This window comes from Dendropsophus ebraccatus, chromosome 1 (assembly GCF_027789765.1).
Source record: "Dendropsophus ebraccatus isolate aDenEbr1 chromosome 1, aDenEbr1.pat, whole genome shotgun sequence".
NCBI classification, from domain to species: domain Eukaryota; kingdom Metazoa; phylum Chordata; class Amphibia; order Anura; family Hylidae; genus Dendropsophus; species Dendropsophus ebraccatus.
Window position 1 is genome coordinate 199,936,722 of NC_091454.1, and position 21,281 is coordinate 199,958,002.

General features: G+C 41.6%; 1 protein-coding gene across 1 annotated transcript in view; it reads right to left on the reverse strand.

The window, feature by feature from the left end:
- Positions 1 to 21,281, reverse strand: part of EBF2 (EBF transcription factor 2) — a 78,441-nt gene that overhangs the window by 42,172 nt on the left and 14,988 nt on the right. Inside the window, exon 6 of the mRNA XM_069963528.1 lies at positions 20,614 to 20,682. Within this exon, the coding sequence (XP_069819629.1) occupies positions 20,614 to 20,682 (69 nt within the window). The remainder of the gene's footprint in view (positions 1 to 20,613; positions 20,683 to 21,281) is intronic.

A 21,281-nucleotide genomic window follows, 5' to 3' on the forward strand; every position in this document is an offset into this window, starting at 1 on the left:
GCAGGTTAAGGGATCACTGGATCCGATGTTTTCACCATTTGGATATTTTATATATTGTTATAATAACTAATAAAGTAAATCGGGGGCCTCAACAAACCATCGGGGTGTCTCAACCAACAGCTTGTTTTCAAACCTCTCTCCATACTCTGTACCTCATTGTATCTGTAAGAGATAATCTCTGACTACACTTACGGGATTACACTACACTTACTGGCGTTATAATCCTATAATCCTGTAATGGAAGATATCTCTATCACTGCATGAACACTGATCTCTCGGTGTAAGATGATGTCAGTCACCGCACAAGTCATAATATCGTTCCATGGACATAAATACCAGGGCTGTGACGGGGCCCAACAACTAACAACAGCTGAATGACTGAGACATCACTGTGACTTATCCCTATGCTATGACATCACTGTGTGACTTACTCCTGTGCTATGACATCTTAAGGGGCTACACCAGAGATTTTTTATTTTTATTTTAAATCAACTGGTATTAGAAAGTTATATAGGTTAAATTACTTCCTTTTAAACTATTTAAAAATCAGGTTTTCCAGTACTTATCAGCTGCTGTATGTCCTACAGGAAGTGGTGTATTCTTTCCAGTCTGACAAGGTGCTCACTGCTGCCACCTCTGTCCATGTCAAGAACTGTCCGGCATAGCGGCAAACAAATGCCCATAGAAATCCTCTCCTGCTCTGGACAGTTCCTGATATGGACAGATCTGGCAGCAGAGAGCGCTGTGTCAGACTGGAAGAAAGAATACACCACTTCCTGCAGGACATACAGCAGCTAATAAGTACTGGAAGGCATAAGATTTTTAAATATTTAAATCTGTATAACTTTCTGACACCTGTTAATACTATGGCATCACTTAGGAGCATATCTGTGAACTATGACTATGATTGTATTGTCCATGATATGGTTGAGTACATTTTCCATGCTATGGGGCTATATGCCAGTAGTGCACACACTGGGTTTTCTTTCCCTTACTTCTCTGGCCAATCGCAGCAGAGTACCAGTCTCTGCTATGCCATGGTGCTAGTGAAGGTGCACTGGACTGGACACTCTGCACTGGACTAGACAGGCAGAATTTATATAGTACAGTTCTACATAGTGCATGTGGCCCTTGATTCTCTTCTGTATGCCTAATAGGTTGTATATTAGGATATACTAGGTAGATCCTAATGTTTATTGGTGTTTAGAATCCGATAAATGAATGAAGAATACTGTGACAACCTCCTCTTGTATAGGAGAATACAATGGCTGTCCTCCTCTGAAAATTACACTATAGTGCTCAAGTCCTAAAGGTCCAATTCAATAAAAAGGAGCTTGTGTAACAATTGAGCATACCTATATGTATATGCCCCCCATTAACCAGTCAGCAATTAGCTATAATCTTCCCGGGGAAGGTCGGACAATGAACATCCGCAGGTTGATTGCTATGGATTATTGCATTTTTTTTTTAACTAAATGCACTGACAGTAAATGAGACTTTGATGGCTTTAATAAGAAAGGCGCGGAGGCCATTGGCTCTTGTGTTTTTAGTGCTGATTTGCACCTTTGAGCGTCGTTACATAGTTAAATAATCCTTATTGCCTCTTCGGAGGTCCCCGGAGATCCTTGTTAATATCTAAAGCAGATTTGACTTCAGAACGGTAATGATTTGTGCCATAGCTTTATAGGACCCGTAAAGAGATTAACAAGCAAAGGCCAGTTTAACAGATGTAGCAGAGCTGAGTTTTAAAGATATAGCAGGTTGTGTTTTATGGATGTAGCAGAGCTGAGTTGTTCAGGCACAACAACCCATGGCGGGATTACAATGTATTATATCGTGATTATTTGATAGAGATCTAAAAGTCAATGGCTGCATATACTGTACTGGTTCTGGCCATAGAGAAATTGTTCCCAGTCCCAGTTAAGTATGTGGATTCCTCCTTCAGGCTGCCCAGTAATATGATCTATTCTTATCACTGACACTAGTCAGCCTGAATGCTAAGCCAGTGCCAAGCTTCCACTTCCTGCCATTAGGCTCCATACTCCAAACATTCGCTGCTCTTCCCTATGTTCCTTAACAAGAAACCAATATCCTGGAGTCTGCACTATGTCTCCCAATCGCTCTCTAATTGGAGCTCCCGTTGACAGTTAATAATATTCTGTAGTGGAACTAGAAGTCTAAGCATGTCCTGCCAGCAGTGGTACATAGCACATATGACTGAGTATGGGGGTGCACGTATAAAATATTGACCTGTTATAGAGGTAAAGAAGCTTTATTACGAGGGAAACCAATCAATTTCCTCCAAGATTCTTGTTTTGTTATGGGATGGATACAAAGAATATCCCTTATTCCCACCAAAATGATGGAGATTATGGGACTCCACATATATAGTAAACTTCCAAAAGACATGGAAGCTGACATGAGAGTAGTAGGATAATAGCGTATGTAGTATCCAATGGCATCTTCTTTGTAAAGATGGGGGGGGGGGGGGGGGGGGGGGGGGCGATATACAGATAGATAGTAGATAGATAGATAGATAGATAGGAGATAGATAGATAGATAGATAGATAGATAGGAGATAGATAGATAGATAGATAGATAGATAGGAGATAGATAGGAGATAGATGGATAGATAGATTGATAGATAGATAGATAGATAGATAGATAGATAGATAGATAGATAGGAGATAGATAGATAGATAGATAGATAGGAGATAGATAGATAGATAGATAGATAGGAGATAGATAATAAATAGATAGATAGATAGATAGATAGATAGATAGATAGATAGATAGGAGATAGATAGGAGATAGATAATAAATAGATAGATAGATAGATAGATAGATAGATAGATAGGAGATAGATAGGAGATAGATGGATAGATAGATTGATAGATAGATAGATAGATAGATAGATAGATAGATAGGAGATAGATAGATAGGAGATAGATGGATAGATAGAAGACAGATAGATAGATAGATAGATAGATAGATAGATAGATAGATAGAAGATAGATAGATAGATAGATAGATAGATAGATAGGAGACAGACAGATAGATAGATAGATAGATAGATAGATAGGAGATAGATAGGAGATAGATGGATAAATAGATAGATAGATAGATAGATAGATAGATAGATAGATAGGAGATAGATAGATAGATAGATAGATAGATAGATAGATAATAGATAGATAGATAGATAGATAGGAGATAGATAGATAGATAGATAGATAGGAGATAGATGGATAGATAGATAGATAGATAGATAGATAGATAGATAGGAGATAGATAGATAGATAGATAGATAGATAGATAGGAGATAGATAGATAGATAGATAGATAGGAGATAGATAGATAGATAGATAGATAGGAGATAGATGGATAGATAGATAGATAGATAGATAGATAGATAGATAGATAGATAGATAGGAGATAGATAGATAGATAGATAGATAGGAGATAGGTAGATAGATAGATAGATAGATAGATAGATAAGAGATAGATAGATAGATAGATAGATAGGAGATAGATAGATAGATAGATAGATAGATAGATAGATAGCTGTCAGCCTAAATGAACACCTTAACATTCACCGTTATCTATGAAAACCCTCATAACCACTAAACAGTGCCAGGAGGTCCCACGCTTGTCTCTTTGGTAGGACTGGCCCACCAGGGTTTTAGGGATCAAGTAATCAACTGATCAAGTCATCATACTTGGAACTGACTCTAAACCCAACCACTTGTCACTAGGGTTTATTTCTTAAAGGGGTTGTCCAGCCTTAGAAAACATAGTCACTTTCATGAAGAAACAGCACCCCTCCTGTCCTCAGTTTTGGTGTGGGGTTTTGTAGCTTGGTCCCATTGAAGTGAATGGACTTGAATTGTAATACTACACACAGCCTAAGCACTGTTTGTGCTAGTAAAGTAGCTGTGTTTTTATAAGATTTGAAACCCCCTTTAAGGAATGATTCACAAAAAAAAAACAATAAATCTTAACACTATAAAATGAATTGGTGTACAATAATAAGAACATGCAAGTACATGCGGACATGGCATGATCTGTATAAATGGAGGAAACCCTTGTGATCATCTTCTCCAGGGAACCCTAGTCTGGCACTGCTTGTCCTCCTTCGTGAGTCTTCTCTGATGGAGATATAAAGGCCTAAAGGATATCCGCCTGGTCTAGTCACCTCATGGATGGTGCCCTATACATGCCCAGGCCAGTGATCATGGCTATTGACATGTGGATCCCCATCTCATTGTATTTTCTGAACAATCCCCCATGTTCTGTGACTCTCACAGAGGCCTGCCATGAAATGTGCTTCTCCCCTAAACGTTTGGCAGGGAAAGTGAAATGAAATGAAACTGGTTTTGGAGAAGCGGAAGGTCAGAGGCGTTCTCCCGCAGCCGGCACATGTGAGGTGAAGTCTTTCCAAGCTGTTCTCAAGTCTTCGCTAAGCGATGATCTTACATCCGAATGTCACAGGCTCTGTGTCACAAAACAGATGTTCTCCCAGCCCTGATTGCTGGAACTTTACTGTTCTGCAGTGCAACACGAGGCCAAAAAGACTGAGATTGTGTGAACTAAGGGGGTTGTTTCTAAAGTTGGAGAACTATAGAATAAGGATGAAGAATTAACCCCTTGTTATGTTCTTATACAGGCCTTAGCAACACAACGTGCAGAATGCAAAAACCTGGGTGTAAGAGCAACCTGAGCCTTCAAATTCTGAAGAAGACAATAAGGACATGTTCTGCCTTCATCTGGCTGTGTAGACCAAAAGTTGTGATTGACTGAAGGGCAATGTATGAAATACATCTCTCACACAAAGGATCCTTCCGGAGTAGTCACACAGGTCTTGGCAGTAATGGCGCAAACCAAAAATGTCCATTGCTATAAGCAGGGTTGGACTGGCCCACCAGAGGACTGGAGAATCCTCCGGTGGGTCCCCAGCTTTAGAACCTGAACTAACACTGGCTGACATGTTGTTTCTCACTGGTTCTTCAATGGAGGCCCCCCAGGATAATGTTCTCTGGTGGGCCCCAGATACCCCAGTCCGATACTGGCTATAGGACTTGTTGACTGCAAAATTGCATGTTGGCGCATAGTTTGTTTACTGCCTTGGGCTATGTAGTTTACATGTATTTAGCTTATAATAATTGTGAACAGATGTAGAATAGTCTATATAGCAGAGCCCAATTTGATATTTTACTATTTGCATTGTTTATGTGACAGGTTAATAACATGGTATGAATAGAGATGGGCACAATTCGAGCATGCTCAAGCCTGATCATTATTTATTAGACCTATGGCTGTATCCATGTTTTCCAGGACTTCTCCAGCCACTGGAATTCAAATGCCAAACCATTGGACTCATTATATCATAAAGTCATAGGACTATGGCCGCCTTAAAGGACTCTATTCAGCTACTAAAGGGATTTTCATATCTATTGACTGGACCCAGCACATTCATACAATATACAGGCAGCCAAATAATTCCAGCCCCATATCCCCAGTGGTGGCGCTGTAAAGAAACTGATCACTTGCTGCTTGGTTCCCTCGCTGATTACAGCCAATCAGTATGATTGTGAGGAACCTTCTAAAAAAAAAGGGGGGGGGGGATTTTGAACAAGACAACAAATTCTATTGATATTTAAAAGAAAAAAATCATACGTTTTTGGAATCTGAAAATCTAAAAAGAAAAAAGATTCAAAGATACAGGAAAGGAATTGGCTCCCATTTTAAGCTTTTTTTTTTATTTTAGAGTGAAACTATATACCAAAAACTGAGTGTGCACAATACATCTTCCTCCGATATCAACAATTCGATTTTATTTTTTTTATTTTTTTTACCCTGGAGGACTCACACATTTATGCTTATGTGATTTCTCTAGTAACAATGTAACATTTTATTTCACCTGTGGAGGCGCTGCAGAGAAACTGATCACTTGCTGCTTGGGTTTCTCACTGATTATAGCTGATCATGGAGATCTGGAGGAACCTTCTAAGAAAAAGGGATTTCCAATGTGGACTAGTGCCCATATCTCCTGGCAGGTACACTTCAACGCGCGACACAACTTCCTTTATTAGCGAAGATCATTCAAAGATTTTATTTCAAAAGGAACTACTTGAAGTGGCATTTGACACCGCGAGTGGCAGATCAATGGCCCCCGCTTCCCCTCATTAGCGGCGAGCGCCGTCCTACGACATGAGGGAAATTTAAATACATATTGATACAAATAGGGAAGCGTGGAACATGAAAGAAGCCAAAGATCTTATTTGCCGTTCCTAATTGTGAAGCATAAATGTTACCACAGCTCCTGAGTGTTTAAGAAAGACTTTTCCCAGACTCCATTGAGCCCTCGGCTAATTAAGAAAGAAGCAGGTGCAGAGAAATTTCTAATTTAGTCAATTGTTTGTAATTAATAATGTTTACTTGCAGCGGCCTATCCGAGGCGGCCGGCCAAACCTCCGGAGTGAGATCAGCCATTAACTGCAGCTCCCACTGTAATAATTAGTGGGAGGAGGGGGGCAATAAAGAAGAGGAGGAGGGGGGGAGGGTGTATATGGGAAGCGCAAAGTTGTAATATGGAGTAGGGTTTCTTTATACTACATATATGCTTCATTTGGATACATCTAAAGCTTAAGTAGTACAATAGTCAACCAGTGTAGCAGAGCTCAACTTGGGTAAAAATCTAAATCTAGAGAAATCTTAGGTTGACACTTGGATTTCCACCTTGGATTTGTCAGCATATGCGTATATGGCTTTTCCATGTAAGAAAGATGAACGTGCTCTTTCTTCCTATGGACGGTTTTATTCTGGCAGTGGATTTTGTCCAATGCCTGCAAATAGGGTTTACAAAAACCCGATTCGATAGCGTCGGATGCAAAATGTTGAGGGGCTTTGAAAGGGATTTCAGAATCCGCATTGAAACCCTGTACGGTATCTGCCATACATGATCTCACCTGAACATGAGATAAAAGTCACAAGCAATATGATAATATGGAGCTCGGCTTATCATTTGGCACAACTCTACTATATAAAAAAACAAAAAAAAAACAAACTCAGCTCTGCTACGTCACTTTTGAAATCATAACCCTCTATATAATGTACCCCCCCCCCCCCCCACACACACACACACACTCCTATATGCATAAACATAAACTGCAGTGTGGGAGTGAGAGGGTTACTCCGCACAGCTTTCTGGGAAGTTCTTTGCTTATTTTGAGGTCCATTGGGATTCCCCATTTACCACACTCAGCAGAGCTGAGGTCACCGGGTCAAAACGGAGAGATCCCCGCAGGACGTGCGGAGACTACTTTCCACAGCTAACAACGTTCCCCCTGCACTTATCGCCCCGCACAGTGCTCTAATATACTCCTATCTCTAAGCCCACACTATACATTACACGCACGGCATCTCCTTGCCATGCATTAGCCATACTACGAAGAACAAAGGCAAAACACACCATGCTTTTCTCGGATACTTTTTTACAAAAATAATAATACGAGAAAGTAAACTGCCCTATTTATCTATCTAGTGATATTAGGCCTTGAGTAGGCCCCAAACATTGGCAGCCCTGACTGGTGGTAGGAGACTAAAAAAAATAAAATAAAATTGTAAAAAAATTTTTTTTAAATAATCTAGACTCTCACAAGAGGCACTGGAATAAATAACATTATAAGACATTAATGCTGGATTAAAGTAATAAAAACCATGAAGTTTCTCTGGCAAAAAAACATGTTTGGATGAGTAATAAGAGTGTAAGAACATGTAATATGTAAGAACATGTAATAATATGGTAAGAACATGTTTCGGGTGGAGTTATCCTTTATATAGGACCGTAGATGATTATGTATCGACTTTTATGGGGGTTAGTAACAGGAATAGAAATCTGGAAATTCTCATATAAATGAGGTCATGTAGGAGAATTTTTTTATTTTTTTTTTACATTGGAGTAATAGTGCCTGTATTTTGGGACTTTTCCAAGTTTCTGAACAATGCTTTCAGAATTTGAACTGTAACGTTTCCATAGCTCTGTTTTTTTTAGGTTTTAACTTTTATTTATTTTGTTGTTTATTCCTTTATATAGTCTATAAACCGCTAATCTATACACAATTGTTTCATATAAGAAAGAAACGCGAGAAAACGACTACACAACTTTAAAGTTTAAGAATAGGGCAAAACTTGTCAAAAATTAACTAGTACTGGTAACAAGTTTCCAAACTGTAACTGAAACTTGGAGAAAAGTTTTACTAAAATCATAACCATTCAAATGTGACATTAAGTTATCCATTATTTGCCTATTTAATTCGGTCAAAGGAAAAAAATGTATATTGATTTATATATTTAGGTTGACAACAAAATGTTAAACATTGGTTAAATTAAAGGAGAATTATTAAACTTGAATATTCAATTTTGTAAATTCTTTCAAAATTTTTTATTTGAATCTGTAGTTCTGCGTTTGATCTGATGTTAACTGTCTAAATCTCATGAAGCCAAAGATGTTTGTTATGATGATTTCGGGTCTTGATAATTAATTTACCAACATCAAAAAATTTCACAGACGAAGGTCCGACCTGCACAATATTTCAGGTATTTCATTTATTTCCACAGAGTGATCGGCTCTCATTGATTCTCACAATTCTCAGAAACACAGGCCATAAACATCAAGTTAAACACCTCCACGAACCTCCACTTTGGCCGCCCCTGGGACCAACCAACAAAGAACCGGGTCAACCAGGTCAGCGTCAAGACCACCGCATTTAGATTCTTCCTAGCTCCACACCCTTCTATCAACCTCCAACACCTTCTCAGCAGCTAGATGACACCTTCACCCCTCCCACCTACCCAAACAGAAATTTACCAAGGTCTTCGAGGTCCTTCCTAAGGGACAAGCTGAAAAGTTACACAATGTCCAGCCCATATAACCCTGCAATTCACTATGAGAGTCTACAATGCTAATCAAACACAACAGTATATCAATATTATAAAATAACATAAATTAAGTATAGTATATAGCCCTAGTTTGGTCTAAGGACAGCATGTGGTACTTGTGGATCATACTTCTCTAAGTATCATCATTTTTCTCTAAGTATAGCCTACTTTAAAGTATACAGCTCCTAATCAGACCTATACGTTTCCATGGTTACAGACTATCTACAAACCCTTTGTTTGTATACATATCTCAAAGTCTCTGGGCCCCAGTGCAAAAGAATTTAAGGGGCCCCCCTCCTTTAATGCTGGTGTCTTTGTAGACAGAAGTGCCCCCCTAAGACACAATGGGGGGGATTTATGAAGGGGGCGTACGCCAGGGAGAAGGCGCAGATTTGCCCCTTCTCCCTGGCATACACCTGCCGCATCCCCTGCTCGCCTGATGCGCGGGCAGGGGGGGCTCAGCAAGGCGGAGAGGAGGAATGGCCTCCTCCCATGCCTCATTTATCATGATTTACGTTGGAAGCAGGTGTAGGTTTGGTATGCTGGGTGCAGGTAAGAGCCTCTTAGGGTCCTATTCCACCGGACGATTATCGTTCAGATTATCATTAAATCGATCGAATCTAAACGATAATAGTTCTGTTGAAATGCAGTTAACGATTAACGACCGAACAAGAAATCGTTGATCGCTTTATAAGACCTGGACCTATTTTTATCGTTGCTCGTTCGCAAAACGTTTGCAAATTGTTCGCATTGAATAAGACATTGTTCGGTCGTTCGCAGTAGATACGAACACAATTGCGAAGAAATAGCGAGGAACAAACGATCGCAAATACGATCATAAGTAACGATTATCGTTCCATGGAAATGAGTGAACGTTTTCAGGTCTTTCGCAATAGCGGTCATTTGAGATAATCGTTAGCGATCATGCGAACGATAATCGTCCGGTGGAATAGGACCCTTAGTGCAGGCTTAAGCCTCTTAGTGAATTCGGATGGGAAAAGGGGGCGGGGTCTTGATAAATCCCTCCCAATGAGTGCAACTGATACCTCCACACCCCTGTCTGAGTATATCCTTGTTTCTATTTATCCCCTGCTTTCCTGCTGACCTTATAAGGCTCTGTTCACACGGAGTAAAACTAGCAGAATTCCGCCAGCCTCCATGTCATACAGGTAGTCTATGGGAGGCTCGAGCGCCTCCTCTCTCCGCGCTGAAGAATTTACATGTCCATTCTTCAGCGCGGAGAGAGGAGGCGCCGGAGCCTCCCATAGACTACCTGTATGACACGAAGGCTGGCGGAATTCCGCCAGTTTTACTCCGTGTGAACGGAGTCTCTGTGTATTGAGAGATGAAAGAGAATATAATTTGAGGATCAGACTACATAAATTCAAGTTTGTTGTCTGTAACCATGTATCCATGGAGACAAATGAAAGAGAATACTATTGCAGAATCAGACTATGTGGAGTTTGATTGTAATCTGTAACCATGGAGACACATAGGATTGTATAGGAGCTGAAGGTGCAAAATGGTAGGAAATTTTTAATAAAGACTATTTGTAAAGTTTGCTTTACTTTAGATATAAAAATAACTGGTTGCAAAGGTGGACAGAGTTTGGCACTGCAACTCTAAACACTCTAAAACACAGGTGTCAAACTCAGGCCCTCCGGCTGTTACAAAACTACAATTCCCATCTTTAGCTAGCTAAAGCTTTGGCTGTCCAGGCATGATGGGAATTGTAGTTTTGCAACAGCCGGAGGGCCTGAGTTTGATATCCCTGAAGGCAGCCATGTTTTTGTAGTCTCATGCAATTCAGATTCTGGGTTTCTTGGATGTTGCGTTGGGGCAGGACATGCTGAGAGTAGTAGTTTTCCAACAGCTGGAGAGCCACAGATTGCAGACCACTGTCTCATTGCTTAATGGGCTGCCTGTGTGCTCACTGGTCTGTGTAATGAGGCTTTCTCTCCATGTGTTCTGCTGTTTTATTACAGCACCAGGGAGGGCCATGCAGCAATGTGTAATACTGGAGATCCTCTGTGCCTCATTAGTAAATGGGCTCTCATCAAATGTGAACCGGATCTATTATTACACTGTAGCCTCCACCACGTAGCCTGCAATCTCCTGCCCGCCCCAATAAAGTTACAGACTCGCTCGCTGAACCCGCAATTATTCCCAAGCCGTCCGCCGCGCCGCAGCTTCTCTGGCTCGTAACATATGCTGAGGCTTCATAAGCAAACAGAGGTATTAAAAGAAGAAGCAGCAGAGATATTAACCTTGTCGGGATAGCTTGACTCCTGGGATTTACTGTCAATGTTATACGTCTGTGATATCTAAAAGATATTATTAATAATACTGAAATAAAAGACGGCTCCAGAAGTAAAAAATTCCCCAATATCTGATCATTATGAACACAGTTCCTCTGTAATTGTATATTGCAGGAGATTAGAAATAGTGTCTATTTTTTTCCCCTCGAAATAGCGCCACTTATGTTTATGCTTGGCACTGCATTAATTGGAATAGAGTTCAGTTGCAATACCGGACTCAACCAGTGGTTAACAGTGGCGCTGTTTCTTTAAAAAGAAAAAAGGCAAACTTTTTGCTAGTCTGTGTGTGTATTTGGCAAAACACAATAAAGTGAATGAACAAGTTCTCTGGTGGACAGTATGTGTAATAGGGTTATGAAGGGGGGAATTTATCAAACATGGTGCAAAGTGAAACTGGCTCAGTTGCCCCTAGCAACCAATCAGATTCCACCTTTCATTTTCTAAAGAGTCTGTGAGGAATGAAAGGTGGAATCTGATTGGTTGCTAGGGGCAACTGAGCCAGTTTCACTTAACACCATGTTTGATAAATTTTCCCCTTGAAGTTCATAACCCTTTTTATACATACTGTCGACTACTTTTGGACCATCCTGTATATATTCTCATCTGTGGCTTGATGCTCATTTCAAGGGCCCGAGTAAAATTATTGGATTGACTATGTGACTTTTTTTTTAAAACAGCTCCCTATCTGTCAATGACTGGTATTGCAGCTAAACTCTATTAACAAAGGGCCTAAAATGCAATGCCATACACTGCCTGTGGACAGGTATGGCACTATTTTTGGAAGGAAGGAAAATATGAGGTTGGTTTCCCAGTAGGTTTTGTGCCATAGAGACAAACCATGCCAATTGCGGTGGAGCAAGGAATGAGGAATCTTCCGCCTTCTAGTTATTGCAAAACTACAATTCCCATAATGCCTGGGCAACCAAAGCCCCAGCCTGCGCCTTAAAGGGACCCAGACCTGTGTAATTCCCCCCAATGTTGGTAATCCGTGCTAGAACCCCGCACTATTGGGCCCAAGTGTCATGTAACATCAAGTCACATGCCCCTCTATCTATATAGGGCCCTGTCACCTGTATGCACACTACTGCACCCATTAATTTCTATGGGATTCAATATTCGCCGCCTCTCCCCCCTTGAACCACATTGCATCTGCCAGTTTGTCAGAGAACACATCGCTTGCCTCTTCCTCTGTGGAGCAGCTCAGAAGGAGAGGAAAGATTTACAGCCTATTTTCAGCACAGATAATGGCAGTTAATTTGTTATTGGCCGTGTAAAGGTTAACTCCGAAATAATTCACACTACTAATCCAGCGCAATAGGTTTGGAGAGGGTAATAAACAGCTGTACCTGTACCGCACCAGTGATTGATACCGCCAGTTATTACTGCACAGCTGATGTTATAAAACAAGCCGAGCGCAAAGTACACACGTTATTCTACTTATATATACAGGGATCGACTACATGTATAGACATCGTATACCCTGTGTGATCCTGTCCTGGTCACCTGCTATTAGGATCTTGTCCTGTTCATCTATAGTAAGGCCGCATTCACACGTTCCATGTTCCACACGGAACACGGACATGGAAGGCTTGTAACGGACTTCTCCCCCGTCCGGACACGGAACGTGTGAATGCAGCCTTAGGGGATCACTGGATATTAGATATAACCAGGACTTTATAATCCAGTTATTATCATCTACAGTCAAAAGATTATCAGATATTATAATATTGCAGTGTCCCAGAACCTGTGTGCCACTGCTGGGTAGCTATGTATGTAGGTTGGCACTGAGGTTGTGTATTTCAGGGTAATCTGTGGATAAAGGTGCTATACTGCATTTTGGTCACTAGGTGTCACTAACTGTTTTCTTCTATAGCAAGCACATGCTGAAGGATGGTAGGGGTTAAATGTTCATGTGACAGCCAACTCCCTACCTTAAAGCCCTGTAAAGTTTTCCCTCCAGTTCTGCCCTATGAGGTGCAGAGGTACCTCAGAGCCTGCTCCCCCAATAGGAGACAAGTCCTGGTCATAGCTTATAAGTCTGATGGAGGGGGCTACATGTGCGGTGTTCAGCTAGTGCGGAAAGGAGAGCCGCTAGCTAGTGTATGCTAAGTTCTTATTTCTACAAGTTAAGGAGAGCCAGGCTATGGCCTGCTAAAGCCAAGAAGGGGTCACTACCATGAGTGAGAGGATTCCACCTGTCAACTTCGAGGGAGATTGTCGCATTCAAGTTCGCTAAAGGCCTTTAAGTCTGAACAAGGACATATTCTAAGCGGTTAGAGGAATTGCTATTTGCCAACATGCCCCGCTGTTTTCCTCCAGCATTAGTTGAGGAGCTAGCTCTGCCAAATCGTGCAAACCTGAGACCCATATAACTGGATATGCCACTCTTTGTACTTGATCAACGAATCTTCTTTGTCTAAAGTCTAAACAATCTTTACTAAAACTTCCAGAGACTTTACAAAACCTGAAAGTATTGTCTATCTACAGTCCAACTGGATTCACCCAAGAAAACTCCTAAAGGGAACTTACTGGCATGACTACCTCTCAAGCGCAGATGCACCTTGTGAACCCAGTTATTGAAAATAGACGGTCAAAATAAACGTTGATTTAACGCTATTTAAGTTATACTGGAGTCAGAGGGAACATAGGAACACCTTTAAATGTGCTGGTACCGAGGGAGAGCTACAACCACTCCGAGCCCTGTGACAAGTGCTGCAGCAGTAATGCAACATCAGCTCTTTCATTTAACATCTTGCACCCCTGGGTCACCCCAATACTATGTAACCAACACTATGTGATCATATGCTGTCAGGGGATCACGGGATATTAGCTATATCCCCAGCCCCATTGCTGGACATGATACCCCACTCAGTGGGATTACTGGATATCAGCTATATCCCCGGCCACATTGCTGGACATGTCCAGCAGTACACTGTGCCGGGGAAATAGCTAATATCCAGTAACCCACTTAGTGGGGTATGATGATGTCCAGCAATGGAGCCGGCGATATAGCTAATATTCAATAATCCAATGAGTTAGGTATGGTGTCCAGCAATGGGACCGGGGATATAGTGAATATCCAGTAATCCACTGAGTGGGGTATGGTGTCCACCAATGAGGACAGGGATTACTGGATATTAGTGGGGTATGGTGGGATTACTGGATATTAGTGGGGTATGGTGGGATTACTGGATATGGTGGCATTACTGGATCTGGATATCCAGTGGGATTACTGGACATCATACCCCAATCATTGGATTACTGGATATTCACTATATCCCCAGCCCCATTGATGGACACCATAGCCCACTCAATGGATTACTGGATATTCACTATATCCCCGGCCCCATTGCTGGACATCATCATACCCCACTCAGTGGATTACTGGATATTAGCTATATCCCCGGCCCCATTGCTGGACATCATCATACCCCGCTCAGTGGATTACTGGATATTAGCTATATCCCCGGCCCCATTGCTGGACATCATCATACCCCAATCATTGGATTACTAGATATTAGCTATATCCCCGGCTCCATTGCTGGACACCATCTCTAACTCAGTGGATTACTGGATATTCACTATATCCCCAGCCCCATTGATGGACACCATAGCCCACTCAATGGATTACAGGATATTCACTATATCCCCGGCCCCATTGATGGACACCATAGCCCACTCAATGGATTACTGGATAATCACTATATCCCCGGCCCCATTGCTGGACATCATCATACCCCACTCAGTGGATTACTGGATATTAGCTATATCCCCGGCCCCATTGCTGGACATCATCATACCCCGCTCAGTGGATTACTGGATATTAGCTATATCCCCGGCCCCATTGTTGGACACCATACCCCACTCAGTGCATTGCTGGATATTAGCTATATCCCCGGTGCAGTATATTGCTGGACATGACATCCCGCTCGGTGGATTACTGTTGTTCAGGGTAAATGTGTGGTGGCGGCTGTTCAGCATGTGCAGTGCATTAGTAAGGGATAGTAAATTAGGATGACTTTCTTAAGAAAACACACATAATGGCCTCTTTCTTGGTGTCTCCCTCTGAGCTATTACTGTCTTGTACTGAAGGCTTTCACCTCCGAAATCAGATACAGATGTGGCGGGAGTGGTGTAAACAGCTCTGGAACATCTTCCTCCTGATTGTCTTACTTCCATGTAACATTGAAACAAAGTAACAAACACATTCATTGAGCCAAAATGAAGCCAAACTCAAGAAATACAAAGGTTCCAGTCCATTCTGTAAGACTGAACAGTGTCAAAGCGAGAAGACTTTCCAATGCACGTCATAGATACAATACCGGAGTGATGGAAAGGGAAGGATGTGGTGCTGAAATGTGCGATCACTGACCCTTATATCACAGGAGCGCGGCCAGGAAGCCAAGGATTCCACAATAAGAATGCAGGGCCCAGATGACAAAGAGTGTTATAGAAAAAAAACGTAAAAACGTACTTGTCAAAATGAGAACCAAAGGTATTATAGGAGTAATACCATCACTGACCAACCAGAAAACGTATAGCTGCAAGCTTCTGGAGCACAGGAGTCTAAAGTGTTTGACTCAGATCGGAGCACAAACTTTTACAGGGTTCTCACGGTTTAAAGGGCACCTCCAGCTAAATCTTTTTTTCTTTCAAATCAGCTGGTGTCAGAAAGTGCCAGAGATTTGTAATTTAATTCTATTAAAAAAATCAGAAGTTTTCCAGTATATATCAGCTGAAGTGGTGTATTCTCTCTAGTCTGACACAGTACTCTCTGCTGCAACCTCTGTCCATGTCAGGAACTGTCCAGAGCAGTAGGAAATCCTTCCTGCTCTCCAGATTGAAAAGAATATACTACTTCCTGCAGGACATACAGCAACCGATAAGTGCTGGAAGATTGAGATTTTTTTGATAGAAGTAAATCACTTTTTGACACTAATAAATTCGCTGGAGTTGCCCTTTAAAAAGAAAAACATGGCCACTTTCTTCCAGAAACATCATCTCTCATGTCCTCAGTTTGGGTGTGGTATTGTAGCTCAGTTCTATTGAAGTTAATTGAGCTGTAATGTAATACCACACACAACCTGAGGACAAGGGTGGCGCTGTTTTTGCAAGAAAGTAGCTGTGCTTTTTGTAATCCTGGATAATCCCTTTAAGCAATGTTACACCAAGGCGGGGGGGGTCAACAACCCATAAGACTCTATCTACAGGTGAGTCGCTGGCAGGTCCTTAATTGATCATTGGCCAAGCATCACTTTTATTGAAGTTGAAAACTATTACAAGGTTTGGGAGCCATCAGCTCTATGACCTATCACATTGCCCTATGACTGTGAACAGATCAGCATCTCCGCGCCCACACTGGTCCTGAGTTGATCATTGGCCAAGCATCACTTTTCAGTCCAGTTGTAAGCAGATCCCATAAGTGTCAGCCTTGCCTCATGAAGACGCATAAATGCCTGATTTCTATTGGTAGGCCATCCCTATGGCTCGCCAGGTTCTCTTCATGAAATAGGATCATAGAAGGACATGCACTCATATGACCTGGCCCCCAAATGAGTTACACAAATCCAGCTAAAAGCTCTCTGCTGAGACCGCTTGGACATCATTGCCATTACCTGTGCCAGCAAGATCTGTTCGCAGCGCCAGGTTATGGCCGCTGCATACCTGCCACGTCATTCTCACTACAGCTATGGGAATATAAGGGACTCACGCAATAGATTTAACGTACTGTAATATCCCCCTACTGAGGCCTATGGGTCCCAGTATACATAAGCATAGCCATCTTTACGTCAGTGCTTGCTGGACATCATCTGACTATAAACACACATACCACTAAGGGGACAAGTGGTTCGGTACCACTATAACCCAGCGTACTTAAAGAAGGAATGAAGGAGTCCATGGGGTTGCTGTGCTCTAGCTATGGTTTATTACTATGATAAAAAAAAAAGCACCAAAAGTGGGAGAAAACACCACATAAAATGCATTTATATTGATGCATTTTATAAAATAAAAATAAAAGTTTTTTTATACTTACAATACTACGTGTGAAAAGACCCCCCAGCAGGATAAATGGTGTAATGTAACTTTAAGGAGGAAATTAGTCTGATAAGAACATTCCAGAATCTAACACCCGGATTTATGGCCCATTACATGAATGCGTTTCACACCCCACAGCAAACTGACCCCAGATCTCTGAACTCATCACCTCCTCTGCCCCTCCATCTGTAACCTGTAAACTCTTTATTGCTCTGGCTTATCTTAATGATGTATCATGTACAGATGTCTGAGAAATGTTCACTTCCCTCAGTCATTCACTTGACTATGGACGGGTAGCCAAAGCTTGTGCAAAGACCAATACTGTCATAGTAGTGGGCATAGTGGTGCTGAGCATTGAAACACAACTTTGCTTGGTTTGGGGGCCGGTAGTGCACCATGCGGCTGCACCACATGAGTTGCTAGAGGAGTCTGTTCAGAATAGGAGAGAAAAGAGAAAGAGAGAGCACTAGCGGACAGTGGATATACAACGAAAAACTGCAATATGTCCCAGAGGAAACTGAAGACACAATAGAGAGACCAGAGTATTCAGAGGGATGCTGTAAAAACGGGCAATAGAGGTTGTCAGTATGAGACCAGTAATTGAGTGATGAGAAAGAGAAATGGCCAATAATGCTTGGTAGAGAAGAGCGAAGCGAATCTGACGAATTCCAATTCGCAGCGAATCGGGGACATTAAATAACCTTATTGCGAATCACAAATTCACCAGATTTGCTTAGAAAATTCACTAAACATGGCGGAAGCAATAGCCAACGCACATGTTAGCCTAATCTTACACAGTTGCCAACATTATGTAGTTGTGTCCATCACAAGATAAACGTTCGCATGTTTGAAAATGATTGTTATAGTCATTCCGATCATCAAACAAATTATTTGTATCAGCAAACACGAATGATTAGCGACATGTTTGTACGAACATACAAACATTTATGAAAATGTTCACTCAACGCACTTTTTAATGAAATTCGTTCTTATGCAATTTGCGAATGTTCATAAATTTGTGCGAATATTCACGAACTTCACTAAACAAATTTCCAAGTGATTCGCTCATCTCTAATGCTTGGTTTAGTAAGAGACCTCATGACTAAGTCCAGTGGAGTGAGTTTACTGGTGGCGCATAGAGGGGCCCATAAAGAGACCATGTGGACTAGGATTTTCATAGTATTGGGCATTGTGCACGATGACTGGTAGAAGTCAGACAGTCCATCAGAGCTAGTGGCATAAAACTCATTGGGGTGTATGGCAAAGCCATATTAAGTTATTGGTGCAACCCAGCTTGAAATGCCTAGGCCCATCAAGCTGTGGTGGGTAGTAGCCTCCCAGACTGGGCACAAGCCAGTTTTGTTGGGCCCGTTGGAGTTTGGCTTAGTCCACATAACCCAGTCAAGGACCATGGTGGAAATTGTAAAATATAATGATCAGCGTAATTTCAGAAGGGATGGCCCAATTTATTACTATGTAAGACAGTATAAAAGAACATAGTGGGAGATTTATCAAACATAATGTAAAGTAAAGCTGGCTCAGTTGCTTTTAGCAACCAATCAGATTCCAACTTTCATTTTCCAAAGAGTCTGTGAGGAATGAAAGGTGGAATCTGATTGGTATTCTGGATTCACTGAGCCAGTTTCACTTTACACAATGGGGGAGATTTATCAAACATGATGTAAAGTGAAACTGGCTCAGTTGCCCCTAGCAACCAATCAGATCCCACCTTTCATCCCTCACAGACTCTTTAGAAAATGAAAGGTGGAATCTGATTAGTTGCTAGGGGCAACTGAGCCAGTTCTGCTTTACACCAGTTTGATAAATCCTCCCACTTGTTTGATAAATCTCCCCCATAGAGCATAGACTATGATGACTGGCTTGGGCAGAATGAATGAATTACTTGGCTTTAATAAAGTTTAATTATGTTATAATAAAAAGATATACGATTTTCCAGTATAATATGTGTATCAATTCCTCATGGCGTCCAAGATCTCTGCTTGCTTCCCTACAAGAACATAGGTTGTCGCACGGAATAATAAGGAACAAGGAAGAATCATAGTTCTAGAAATACCCAGTCTCGTCTATTCATTATTCTGGATTCACAGCCATACCAGAAAGCAGATGATAAGCGAGTGCTGTAAAGGCTGGCATCCTATACCAACCTCACCGGGACGCCCTTGGCAGAACAACATAAATCCCAACCAGAGACAAGGCAGCTTCCTAGCACAGACTCACTAGCCGTCTAGGGAATCTATAAGCCCAGTTTACGGCAGGGGAGGGGGTTTCGTCTACATAGTAATAGCCCTGAGCGATAACACGCATGAGACTGGAAGCCTATAGTAAAGCAAAATTCACATCCGATTCTTAGGCTGTAATTACCGGCAAGGAACATGGAGTAACAAGGGAGTCTATTATCTATACTCCGAGCACACACACATCCCATGTGAAGAGGCATGATGAAGTCTGCGCCATATTAATGTATGGTAATGAGGACGGCTTGAGACGTGTAGTGCATAAACACATCTCTCAGGTTTCTATCAGCGCCTCTTCTGTGACGTGTATCTGGTAATGTGTTTAGTGTCTAGGTGCCCACTTATAAAGGGGGATTCAGCTAATATTTTATTTGTAAGAAACAGTGCCAATCTTGTCTATGGCCAGTCTTGGTATTGCATATATGTAATACTGGACACAACCTATGGAAAAAATCAGAGCTGACATTGGACTTCAATGGACTCCCATGATTGTTCATTGACATGGTGCCCATTGAGACCAATAGGATGCACCCTATACGGACCCCATATCACCAAATTCCCCATCTCCCCCGTCTTTGTGGTGTTCGTTTGGTGGCGTTGTGTGTGTGGCATGCTACGTCCCCACGTGTATAATGGGCTTACATGCCGCTGTGCATATCCGCTGAAGCAATGGCTTTTGCAGATGAGAGAAGCAGATGGTCCTAGGAATGTACAGCAAGCTGTGGGCAGTGAAAGGTCTCACAAGACAACAGAAAAGCACAGAATATTTATCAAGCCAGAGAAGACACTTTGTTACTTGGAGAACACACCCTACAACCACCACAATGCAGCACAGCAGCCTTACAGTCAGCACTGTTACCCCATAGACAATGCATGGCCTGAGCCTCTCTAGAGAGCAGATTGCAAAGACAAGCCCAGCAGGCAGCATTATGGCCCCACAAGTACACATGTCACCACAACGCTGCCACATTGTTCCACAGGGGGATAGGGTTCCTCGCCTCAGATAGGAAGCATTGATAACCAGGTATATGGCCAGACCGGCCGGGTCAGCCCAGATGTCCTACCTGTCAATGATGACGGGGTCAGATGGGGTCTCATTCCGGTTACCGCAGCTTTTCTTCTCACAACAGCGGCTGAAACATAGAAATGAATATGGGTCAGATACAAGACCGAGGGGCCAGATCTACAATGTGCAACAGATACAATGGATAGATAGATAGATAGATAGATAGATAGATAGATAGATAGATAGAAGATAGATAGATAGATAGATAGATAGGAGATAGATAGATAGATAGATAGATAGATAGATAGATAGATAGATAGATAGAAGATAGATAGATAGATAGATAGATAGATAGATAGATAGATAGATTGATAGATAGATGATAGATAGATAGATAGATAGATAGATAGATAGATGATAGATAGAAGATAGATAGATAGATAGATAGGAGATAGATAGATAGATAGATAGATAGATAGATAGATAGATAGATAGATAGATAGATAGGAGATAGATAGATAGATAGATAGATAGATAGATAGATATTTTATAGTAGTTTCTGATCCCCAATAAATATAATAAAGTGAAGTTCTAGTAAACATGAGGGCTGTAAGCTCTCCTTTATGTTTAGTATGTTGTAGGACTACAAAACACATCATAAGCAACTATAAATCTTAGCATATACTGCCTAACAATGGCCACCACGCGTTGCCTAAACCTGTCCTA